Raw genomic sequence first — 13,022 nt, 5'->3', positions numbered from 1 at the left:
AAACCAAACAATTGATTTATATTGAATTCCTTGAAATTAGTCTTTGGTATGTGTTAAATTTTCAATTAAGTTCAAGTTTGGTGAAAAGTCCTGAAAAATCTGCAAGTTTGTTGAATGTCCATTGTTTTTTGTTCAATGTTATGAATAATTTTTTCTGGATATGATATTGGGTTGTCAGGCCTAAATTTTTTAAATTGCAAGTCTACAATATTCCAACACCTGTGACTTTTATTGTAGCTAATGATAAATCCTGTATTATTCTAATTGTAGCTTCAACATATTTGCATTGTTTGTTTGTTTTTGTTTTTGTTTTTGTTGAGGCATGTTTTTAAAGTCCAAACAGTCAGGAAGGAGCAGGACTGAGAGAACAGAGATATGAAAGAGTATTTGAATGGACGGGGACAGGAGTGGTGGTGAAGGAGAAGTCTTTTTGGAATCAGTAAGAAAACATATTTCATGATAGGTGATAAAGAACCTTTTGCTCACTGCAATGATTCAATTCAATTTAGGAAATATTTATTGTTATTTACTACATTTAGAACCCTTTATTAATTGCCATAGGAAAGCACAAATGAAGATGTCTTAAATTCCTATCCTCTATGAACTGATAGTTAGAAAGCCATACCATATACCCAAACAAATATAGTAATTAATTAATAATAGTAAATGTTATAGCAAAGGATTTGGGTGTATGAAAACAGTAGGATATAATGATAAAGAATTAGATTAGGGTTACATAGTAGTGATCCTTCAATGCTTAAAAAAAAAAAAAGAACTTAGACTACATACAGAAAGAAGGTAATAAAGGATCATTGATACATTGTGAGAAATGAAATGTCATGATGGTAGTGAAGCTATCAATGAATTAGTCTTGCATTACTGAGCAGTATGCATCAGCATTTAGGGAGTCTGGTGACAAGGAGGTAAGTTAGGAAACTATAGCAATATCATAGCCAGGCAATGAGAAGGATGGTGGCATTGAAAATGAAAAGTAATGAAAAAGAGAGACATTGATAAGAATCCAACAGGTTGGTTCTGATGACTGATTACTCATAGAAAAAGGGACGGTGGAGGAAGACGTGGAAAAAAATGTGAAGAAGAGATACCAATTGGGGAATTTAAATATTCATTTATAGAGAAAATAGTCACTTAATGAATGGATGACTTTTCAGAGAAAGGAAGAGCAAGAGAAGAACGAAGGGTTAAGTGTTCAACCTTGGGTGATGTTCACAGTCAGATGGGTGGAAAAGGAATATTAGTCAGTGAAGTAGAGAAGGAATTTTTAGTGAGGTAGGAGGACAACATATAAGATAATATAGTAGTTTCATAGAAGGGAAGGGAGGTGAGAGTGTCATAAAAAATGATTGATAGTGTTGAACATTATGGAGAGGTCAAGAAAATGCCAGGAAACTAAATAAATTCTGATGGATTTGATGATTCCAAAGTAATTGGTTTGGTTTTAATAGAATGGAAGGAATAGAAACCAGGTTTGGGGGGCTTGTGAAGGAAATGAATTTTTTTTAATATTGCTTTTTCCTGCCAGTAGCCTTCATAGGACTTTGTTACCCCATAGCCAAGTTTAAGTCCATAGAGTTAACTCCTTCCCAGCATCCATCTGCTGTGATATTAATCAAAGATCTATCCAAAGACCCAGGGAATTGTTCTTGCAGAAGCAGAGAGAATCTGAGAAAAGGTATTATTTTCTGAATATGGATATATCATAATTTCAGTTCAGTTGTTTCAACTACTTAAAACAAACTTTAATAGTATCTATTTGCCCTTTGAAACCTGCCAGATGCTCCATGATTACTTTCATTTTCAAGCCTTTTTTATGCAGTTCCCTTCTCTTCCCTCTACCTAAATAAATGCCTTCTATCCCTCAAGGTCTGGCTCAAGTCCCACTACTTCCATTCTCCCATAAAGTTTTCCCTGACTGACTTCATCTTCTTATAGTTCTGACTTCTTGTAGTACATATAATCTAAACAACTTATTCTAGTACTCATCTATAGCCCATACATTTTGCTGTAGTTCATTTATTCATTCATCCAGTCATCCACCCGTTCACTAATCCATCCATTCATTTGACACATTTATTAGACACCAGCTATTTGCAACGCATCATACTGCTAGGAATATAAAACTGAAATAAGATATAGTCATTTTACTCAGGGAACTTAGAGTCTAGTAGTAAATATTTGACATGAACACAGATCAGTGTATAAATCAAATACTAATTTCAAAAGAGGAGAATAATATGCAGCAAGATGGCTTTATTCCAATTAAATAATTCAACAAACATTTGCTGCATGGTTATTGTGTTCAAGGTATTATGCTGATGGAAATCCAAGTCCACTACTCCTTAAGTACCTTCCATTTTACTCGAGGATTATGGAATCAATAAGTGTGATAGTAGGTAATAATTAATAATAATAATAAGGAAGAATTCCATACAAGTTTCCATAGGAAAGAGATATTGATTTCATTATTATAGAGAAAGATGCAGAAGTTACTTCTCCCAGAATATGTTTGCAGGTTCTGTGTCATTTACCATCTTACAGAGTTTTCTAGAGAAATGAGAGATTAAGTAAGTTGTCCAGAATGGCAAAATCAGAAACAGGAGTAGAATTCACTCTTTTCCTGGCTCTTAAGCCACTTTCTATCTACCACACTCGTGGTTGCTCTAGAGAAACTGAAGCAAAGAAAAGTCATGTGACTCTCTGAGCCTGTGTCTTCATCGATGAAATAAGGATATTAAACATAATTATTTTTAAGATTACTTCCAGTTCTAAATCCATGATTCTAGGGATAGGATCTGCTATATCTTCTCTATTTCCCACAGTGCAACATAATGCGCATGGCACACAGTAAGGTCATAATAAATGTTCAAGGAAGGAAGGAAGGAAAGAAATTCAACACAATAATATAGGAATTAGACATAGACAGGGTTCTGATATCCTGAAATTTTGTTTGTGACAGAGGTCTTTCTACATTCAGGTACCGAAAGGTGGTTTCCAACAACTGTACAGATGGAGTGAGGGAGCAATATACTGCCAAGCCTCAACAATGTCCTGGCAAGGCTCCCCGAGGCCTCCGTATTATCACTTCTGATGGGAAATTGACTGCAGAACAAGGACACAATGTCACCCTCATGGTACAACTGGAAGAGGTAGGACAAGAAATTCATCCCTGTCTACCATTTGGGTAACTGGATTTGGGGCTGTGCTGAGGATGGAATGAACTTAGACTATCTGGAGAATTACCTTGGTGAGTGACTTTAAAAGACCCAGTCATGAAGCATGCAATCCTCTCACAGTGAAATTGATGTGCAAGAATCATCTCCTCTCATCATCTTTTAAAAAAGTGGCTCCAAGTCATTTTCACTCTTCTCCAGTCATCCAAGGATACTTTAGAAAGGACAGTCCTGAGGAGTTTCATTACTGTGCTCCTCATTATCACTTGTTCTTCACTATCAGAGGCACTGTTTTGATTTCACAGTTCCTCATTAGCACCTCAGCAATATGTTTTGCCCAAGCATTTAAACACAACACACACACATACACACATACACACACACACACTCACACACTCACTCACTCACAATCTAAAATATGGTTACATTCCATCCTTTTTGTGCAAGCCTCCTTTTACAAATGCAAATGGTTATCATCATTGAGTTTAGATGATGGAAATCCTGGATATACCCTACAAAACTCCTTTGAGGTTGCATAGCTTGCCATTGGGTATCCTCATAATTTGTCATTTTTGAGGGGGCTGAGAATTTTACAAGATAGTTTCCATAGCTTTACTTCAGCTGTCTAATCTATGCCCCAAACTCTAGTTTATCTAACATAGTATCCAGCTAGCTAAAAACTTTTAAAGCAAAAATTAGAATCCATACTGTTTTCCAAAGAATGGAGATGCAATAACATATTTCAGCATGAAGATTATACAGAAGGATTTTCTTTTACTGACAAAAAACAGTTCAGAGAGGAAGGGAATAGAATAAACCTTTAAAATTGCTTGCTCAGCAAGCAGGATCTATGCTCAACATTTTACAAATATTTCATTTGATCCTCATAACCTTGTGGAACAGATGCTATTATAATTGCCATTTTATTAGTTAAGGAAACTGAGGTATAGTAAGATCAAATGACTTGCCCAGGATCATTCAGTTTGTATGTATGGCTGAATTTGAACTCAGTTCTTTTTGACTCCAGGCACTTTACTCACTGTGCTACTTAGGTTAATAGCTTTCATTGACTTGGAATCAATATTATGAATATAGCTTTTTATGCATGAGAATCTTAAAAATCAGATTATATGAACCACATACTTTAAGATAACATGATATAATAAATAGAAAGAACTAAGCCAAACATGAGGTCTTATTCTGATTTCAGAATCTGATTTTCAGATTCTTTGTAATTATGGGTATGCTACAAATATCAGGACTCAAAGGAATTGCAGGAACCATATAATCCAAACCTTTTCTGAACAAGTATCCCTGTACATTATACCCACAAATCCAGACATTGCTTGTAGAACTCCAGTGAGGTAGAGCTTCCTGTCCCCAAGGTATCTCATTTTACTTTTATACACACACACACACACAAATGCACATATAGATGTATATGTATATATGACATGCTTTTCCATATATATACATATATATATATGCATATGCTGGATATAGCTATAGCTATCTATGTTTGTATATTTATATTTTTATATATTTATTTTATATCTGTATTAATCTAGCTATCTTTTCTGGTTCTGCCCAATTTTTCATCAGGTTATATGTTTTCCCATGCTTCTCCATGTTTATCACATTCTTACAATATAGTAATAGCCCATTCCATTCATGTACTATAACATAATCCTTCCTCAAACAATGAGTATCTATATGTTTTCAGATCCTTGGTGCTACAAAGTACTTCTATGAATATTTTGTTGCATATTTCTTTTCTGTTTTTTATGTCTTTGCGGTATGTGCCTAGCAATGAGATCCTTGAGTCAAAGAGTATAAGTATTTTAGATTACAATATTTTAAACTCTTTAGATGCCTAAGACTTTAAAATGCAGAAAAGATACAATCTGTATTAATTGGTGTTTCCTCATCTTGGAATTCCTATGCTAGTGATATCACAGGTCCTTATCCTATTCTATACTATCCCTGTATAGGAATGTATAAGGAAACATATAAATATGAGTTATAATTAGAGAGGCAACATAATATAGTGAAGGGTATATTAATGATGCTATCACTAAACTTCAGTTCTGGATCTAATGCTAGCTATGTGACAAATACCTTTGTTTCTATAAATGTAATTTTTCTCATAAGTAAAATGAGCATAATATTTATATTTCTTCTTTTCCAGTTAAAAGGAAATTCATTGGAACCTTTAATGTATTTGATAATTATGGGTTATTTGTTACCTTTAGTAGAACAAGTTAGAAAAGGAGAAGCAGTCATAGGTTGAAGGTTAGATTAGTGGAGGTTTGCAATGTATAGGGGGCATGGCAGCAGGAAGGCTGTCATTTTTTTCCCAAAAATGAGGGAACAGACTTAAAAGGCAAGCTTTTAATATATTCCATTTTTAAGTTGCTCTCTTTGAAACTTAGAAAATTCTATGTATAGATTAATATCTCATACCATATATTACGAATAAGGTCAAAATGGTTACATGATTTAGACATTAAGAATAATATTGTAATCAAATTAGGGGAGCATGAAATAGTTTGCTTGTTGGATTTATGGATAAGGGAAACATTTATGACTGAACAAGACAAAGAGAGAATTATGAGATACAAGATGGATAATTTTGGTTACATTAAATTTAAATTTTTTTTTTTTTGCACAAATAAAACCAATAGAAGGAAAGTAAAACAACTGGGGAAATTTTGTACTGCAAGTTTCTCTGATAAAGACCTTATTCTTCAAATATATAGAGAACTGACTTACATTTAAAAGAATACTAATCATCTCCTTATTCATAATACTCAAAGGATATATATATAAGCTGCTTTCAGATAAAAAAAATCAGTTATCTATAGTTATATAAAAATGCTTTAAATCATTACTGACTAGAGTTCTGAGGTATCTAATCACACCTATCAGATTGGTTATTATAACAGAAAAGTGAAATGACAAATGTTGGAGAGGATGTGGTAAAGTTAAGACACAAATCCATTGTTGGTAAAGTTGTAAACTGATGCTTCCACTCTTTTTTCCAATATTATTTTAATTTCTTCAACATATGCAAAGATAGTTTTCAATATTCATTTCTGTATGACTTTGTGTTCCAAATTTTTTCTCCCTCCCTTAGCCCCTTGTTTCCCAAGACAACAAGCAATACGGTATATATTATACATGTTTTATATTTATTAAATATTTTAATTTTAATTATTAATTAAATAAATATTTATTAAAGATTTTCCATAAATTATCCTGTTGTACGAGAAAAATCAGAACAAAGCGGGGAAAACATGAGGAAGAAAAAACAAACAGACAAACAAGCAAAAAAGATGAAAACATTACGCTTCGATCCATGTTCAGTCTCCATAATTCTTTTTTTGAATATGGATGGCATTTTCCATCTGAAATCTATTGGGATTGTCTTTGATCATCATGATGCTGCCATTCTGGAAAACAATTTGGAACTATATCCAAAAGAACATAAAACTTTACATATTTTTGACCCGGCAATAGCACTACTACTTCTGAGTCTCAGAGGGATAAACAAGGAAAAAATACTTTATATGTAAAAAATATTTATAACAGCTCTTTTTGTGGTAGCAAAGAGTTGAATATTGAGGAAATGCTCATTAATTTACAATTGTCTAAACAAGTTGTGGCATGTGATTGTAATGGGATATTATTTTGCTAAAAAGAGAGGTGATAAGCAGGGCGATTTCAGAGAAAAACCCAGAAGACTTACATAAACTGATATAAAGTGAAGTCGGCAAAACCAGAAGAACATTGTACACAGTAACAGCAATATTGTATGATGATCAACAGTGAATAACTGAATTATACAATACTCATCAATAAAATTATCTAAGACAGTTCCAAAGGACTCATGATGAAAAGTGTTAACTCCCTCCAGGAAAAAAAAAAAAAAATATGGAGTCTGATTGAAGATTGAAAAATACTTTTAAAAAAATGTTCCTTGTTTTTCTTGTTTATACTTTTTAATTTTTTTTTAGTCTGTGTTTTCTTTCACAACATGTATGACTAATATGAAAATATGTTTTGATAATTGTACACGTATATCCTCTATCAAATTGCTTGCCTTCTCAATTAAAAGGGAGAGGGAGAGAATTTGAAACCCAAAATTAAAAAAAAAATCATTAAATTTTTTTTAATTAAAAAAAATTTAAAAAGAAACTCAGAAAATTCTGGAAGCATCTTATCTATTGGGCTTAAGAAGGCATAGGTCAGTGGATTCTGGCCAGTTATTTAAGGTCTAATGAAAACTGAATTTTTTTTTTTTAAAACTCTCTGACAAAGTGTCATTGCATCTGAAAAAATTCTTTCCAGTGTGTTTCAGCATTAGAAACAGTAGTTTCCTTCCAATGTGGTATCAAGCTCTTGCTTAATTATATCTCAAAGAACAAAAGCTCTTTAAGTTGTGGGCATTTGTGAGGATGACATTGTTGTTCCTCCTCTGGAAAAACAAGATGTAGAGATCTGCAACACTAACTCTCTCTCTAGAGAAGTGTTCTGACCTGGAAAAATTGATAAGGGTGGTACTCCAGGGATGGGAGCCAGAACCCATTCTGTTCCACTTGACTTTTCCTGTAATGGAAAGCATCAGACATCTCAAACCGGCCTGGATGTTGTGAGCATAAGTGATGACAGTTCAGTTTTAAGTTGTGCTCCTGGGAGTAAGAAGAGAAAAAAAATAAATAACAAGCTATTTCTTTCCACTTTGGGGAACCCATCTCATAGCCACAGAAGTGAAATGCGTTACTCTCTCCTAACAGGTCTACCCATCTTCTCAATGCTATAGGTCCGTCAAATTAGCATATCCCACTAAAGATCCATTTTCTCTTGGGATAATGGGAACACTGGGAAATCATATTAGATAGTAGAATTGAGCCTCAATGACTGAAGCACTCTCTATTTCTTTATGAAGAAACATTACCTTTCTCAATTCTTTGATACTGAAGCATTTGACAGAGAAATATAGTAAATATTTAATAATAAAGATATAGAAAGAAGGCCCTTTTTTGTTCATGAAGATCCTGGGAAAACAGAAATAAGCAAAGAAAGCTTTTTTTGGTTGTTTGTTTGTTTTGCTTTTTGTTTTGTAGAATCATAGATTTTCCTGGGAGTAAAAGAGTCTCACCCTTCATACACATTATAATCCCTGTGCTATTGTTGTTACTGTGCTCCTCAGAAGCCATCCAACATGTATAAGAAATATGCTGGCTTTAGGTAGATTGTACCTTTCCATGAAGCGATGAAGATCAGTATGTTCATGTCTTTAAATAACACTGAATCCACAACCATCCCAGTCCAGAATTTTAAAATTTTAAAGTGAAATCTAGAATAAGCTTTCTTTAGAAATCCATTTTGATAGCTTTTAATTTTTTCAAATTCATGCAAAGATAGTTTTCAACATTCACCTTTGCAAAACTTTGTGTTCCAAATTTTTCACTCCATCCTCCCCTTCCCCACTTCCTAGGCAGCAAACAATCCAATATAACTTAAACACATGCTATTAGAAATCCTCCTGTAAAGAGCAATGCTACAGTACTCCTCAGGACATCTTCCTCCTTACTCAACACTTATTCTGAACCCTACTCCATTCTTGCTGGCCCTTTTAGGGGAAAAAAATGGGTTATGTTGATCCTTGCCCTCAGAGATGACTAATTGTAAAATTAATATAGGTACAATACAATACAAATAAAATGCATGCCTTTATTAAGTGAATGCTATGTGTATGGCATGCTACTAGGTGGCACCAGAGTGCTAGATCTGGAGTTAGGGAGGCTCATTTTCCTGAGTTCAAATCCTGTCTCAGACTTTTGCTAGTTGTGTGACCCTGGGTAAGTCATCTAAACCTGTTTGCCTCAGTTTCCTTATCTGTAAAATGATCTGGAGAAGGAAATGACAAACTACTCTAGTATCTTTATCACAAAAAGTCAAAAAGGGGCCATGAAGAATTGGATATGACTGATACAACTGAACAACAAATGTGCATAACATTATGGCAGAAACTGATGATATAAAGACAGCAGTGAAATAGCCCTCCATGACAAACAAAGCTATTCTCCATTTGAACGAATTCTATAAATGAATATTCAACCTCTGATTCAAGTCATCATGTGATACATGTCAAATGAATGAACCATGTGATAATAAAAGAAGCTGCTAAAAACAGTTTACTTTATATTAGAATTTTAAAGGAGATTGCTTAAAAGAGGCTTCTGAACACTTAAATCTTTATTTTGAAAGCTGGGGTTTGTTTGATATCTAGTATTCAATAAAAATCTTCTTTATATGAAACTAAAAAGAATTCTCCCCTTCCATATATACATGCTTTTCTTCTACTATGTTTAATATCTTCCTGCAAAGCAATCACAAATAAGGAACTATTATAGGATAGAGCAAATGGCTGGGCATTCAGCCCAGATCAATGAGAACTAGCCCCTAGATGTGACTTTGCTTCTGCATATAGTACAGTTTATATCCTGTCAATTGAGTAAAAATGAGACATGTGTAACAATTGGGAACTTAGTCTGGCACATACGATGGAGACTGTTCAGAAACTAAAACACAGTGGACACTTGGACCCTTCCTTCTTCCATCTCCTATGTTCCCAGACATAATGGAGATGTGACTAAAAGAATACTAAAGTAGTCACAACTCCTGAAAAAATACCAGTATTAAGGAGCTGCTCTGAATACTTCAGTGCCCTATGACATATCCTGACTAAGCTCTAAGGAATGAATTGTTGTTGATGATAACAGGGAAGGGGCAAAAGGAAAAGCAGCTTTGTTGTTGTCTCATACATACAGTGGTATTTCCAGTTTGGAAATATGCTTGCTAATTATTTATGTGCTTGTTCATTTATTTATTTATCCATTCATTCATTTATCTATCCATTGATTCATTTGTTTGCTGCCTACCAATCCATCCATCCATCTTTCCATATATTTATCTTTCTATCTTTTTATTTATCTGTACCTCAAGAACAAAGAAAATAATTGATCCAGAAGCTCCAGGAGAGAGGAGAGGAGGAATCTGGGAACTTTATTTTCTGAGGCAGAAGCTTCTTTAACTCTACTCTAGGGGGTCGATCGAAGATGTTTGCTCTGGGAATGTAGTATCCAGTGAGAGGCAATATCCCTCTTCATCTCAAGGCAGACACAAGATGGATATCCTCGATTCAACCAACTAACGAGCATCTAATGAGCCTATGGACTTTTACAGGAACTTAAGTCTCTAGGAGAAATCCAATGGAAGGGCCTTGAGGCATGGTGTGGATGGAGTAAGGACTAATCAGTCTTAAGGACTCAGCAGGGCAGATTCTGAAGACATTCATTTAAGAGGACTACTAGGCAGAAGTAGTGTCTGCATGTTGCAGAAGATAATTAAATCTGCTTTAAACAGCTGTAAGAATAAAGAGATGCAATTCAATGCATAATTTAAGACTTTTAAATTAAATCTGAGGCAAGGGACTAAAATTAAAACTTTGATCTGTATCTCATTGTTTTAACACTTCAATTTACATACAAAGACTGGCACTTAATAAGAAAAATTCATGATTATAACTTCTATGTGAGATTTAAATCCAAAATGCAGGGCTGAGTCCTCATCAGATGGATTTGAATGAACCCTAATTTCAAGTACACTGACATACTAAAACAGCAGCATAAAAATAATCACAATGTAATAACACTTGGTAAAATTGTATGAGGCTGCTACTGATGTCAAGGGAGAAAGGAAATGATTCTTGTATTGGTCCTTTCAGGGCCCTCCATTTGTTTTCATTCCTCTAAGGAGTCCAAATGCTTGTCTCCAGAGAACAGAACTTGGTGTTTTTTTGTTTTTTGTTTTTTGTTTTTATCATGATAATAAGTGAGTAAGCCAGTATCAATGTTTCTCCATCCCTGTTAGAACAACTATGCCAAGGTGTCAGCTGCATTTTTTCTTTTTCTTTTTTTTAAAGATGTAGCAGAAGCTTTTCTATTAATTATTTACACTTCCTCTCATGTTTATGTTCTTTTAATTCAGCTGAAAATAACTTCCTTCTTTCCACATGGTATTAAAAAGGAAATCCCAACTATGGCTGTTCAGCTCAGGAAATCTGGCCTCTGAGATTCATAAGAAATCTTCTAAGATTTTAGGTCCCAGCTATAATCAAATGTGTTCTTGAGGTCTCTGTCCCAGTGGCTTAGAACCATGATCAACCTATTAACATGAAGTGTATGCTTTGAAAGAGGCATGAGTTCTACCTTGGTGTTCTCCTCTGAGTGTATGAGTCCCTCAGGCATTTGAATTTACACTTCACTACTCTCCCAAGCATGCACAACTCCTCACCTCAGCACCTCTAGCCCCTCAGCTTTGTGGAGCATAGCATCAAAACACTGTGGGAGTTCTCTGCAACATAAAGGCAGTCAGCCAAAGTAGCTAGGAGGTATGCTTTTCCAATAGCATGTAGGAATTCTCAATAATAACATTAAAAACAATAATTTAATTTAATTCAACAGAAATTTCTTAAGTGCCTGCTATATATCAGGGACTGGATCATGATAATAATCCAATTTTCATTTTAGCTCTTTATACTTATCCAAACACTCTCAATAATTCATTTCATTTTTTTCTTATTCAACCTTATTAATGCCTTGGATTTCAAAAAAAAAAAATTCCTAAAGAAAATTTCAAGAAACCTTTCATTTTTATTTTATACTCCCACTTAATCTTCTCATCATCTTGTTAAAAAAATATACATATAAAGAGAGAGAGAGAGAGAGAGAGAGAGAGAGAGAGAGAGAGAGAGAGAGAGAGAGAGAGAGATGGAAGTTTTAGTGATGGATATGCTATTCTTACTTCATAAAAAAGGAACCGAAGATCTAAAGATTGTATAACTTTTGGCAATGTCACAAAATTTATCACAGTATGAACTCTTTGAAGTCAGAGACTAGGTTTTAATTGTCATTGCATCTTCCCCATGGTGTATAACACCATATATTTCAGGAAGGAAATATTGGATAATGAATGGTCAATAACAAAAGTGAAAATAGTCTTATTAGTTCCACTTAAGTACACATTTCAGAATGTCTAGCATATACTAAGTGCTAACCTCAAACTGAAAAATAGAGATGTATAAAACTACTGGGATACCTTTTGGCAATACAGTACAGAGATATGAAGGCAGGGAAGAGGTCAGGAGGGGGAAAACTTGTTATGTAGTTGCTACTATATACTAGGCAATGTATTAAATACTTTACAAATCCTCATTTGATCCTTTGAGTCAATGGCAAGTTATTAAAGTCTATGGTCCCCTCTAATGGAGTGGAGTGGACTTCAGACCTTCCTCATGATCTGAGATTCTTCTTCTTCTCCAGGGATCTTGATAACTTAGACAATATAGATGAAACAAAGTAAAAATGCAAAATCTAATTGGTTCATAGACTTTGCTTTTGCTTTTCCATCCAGGAGGTTTTACACAAAGTACAGAATCCCATTTATTGATATATGGGCTAATGAGCAGACCTTAAACAGACCTATTTTGATTTTTCACAAGATCTTGATGAGCACACCCATGGACTGATAGAAAGGCAGACTGCAGGCTGACAACCAGGATTACTTGTTGATTGAGTGCTCGTGGACATCTCCCCATGTTGGACAATAGAAGGATAACAAGGGATGGAGGGATGAGGGGCTCTCCTTGTAATTGAGTCATTTTAATTATTTCTAGTTACTATAACAAGGAAAAACAAGAGTAGATGTTCTCTAGTAAACTTCCAATGATTAAGCGAATGAATTATATGTAGTTCACAATTCTGA

The 13,022-nt window shown here is 34.3% G+C and overlaps 1 protein-coding gene across 3 annotated transcripts in view; it reads left to right on the top strand.

Annotated features, from left to right (window-relative positions):
* Positions 1-13,022, top strand: part of SORCS1 (sortilin related VPS10 domain containing receptor 1) — a 714,896-nt gene that overhangs the window by 633,456 nt on the left and 68,418 nt on the right. For all 3 annotated transcript variants that reach the window (XM_051981370.1, XM_051981369.1, XM_051981371.1), the window contains exon 18: positions 2,996-3,167. In XM_051981370.1, coding sequence (XP_051837330.1) covers positions 2,996-3,167 — 172 coding nt within the window. The remainder of the gene's footprint in view (positions 1-2,995; positions 3,168-13,022) is intronic.

This window comes from Antechinus flavipes, chromosome 2, assembly GCF_016432865.1.
Source record: "Antechinus flavipes isolate AdamAnt ecotype Samford, QLD, Australia chromosome 2, AdamAnt_v2, whole genome shotgun sequence".
NCBI lineage: Eukaryota > Metazoa > Chordata > Mammalia > Dasyuromorphia > Dasyuridae > Antechinus > Antechinus flavipes.
Note: the sequence above shows the minus strand (reverse complement) of the source record. Positions and strands in the feature narration are given on the sequence as shown.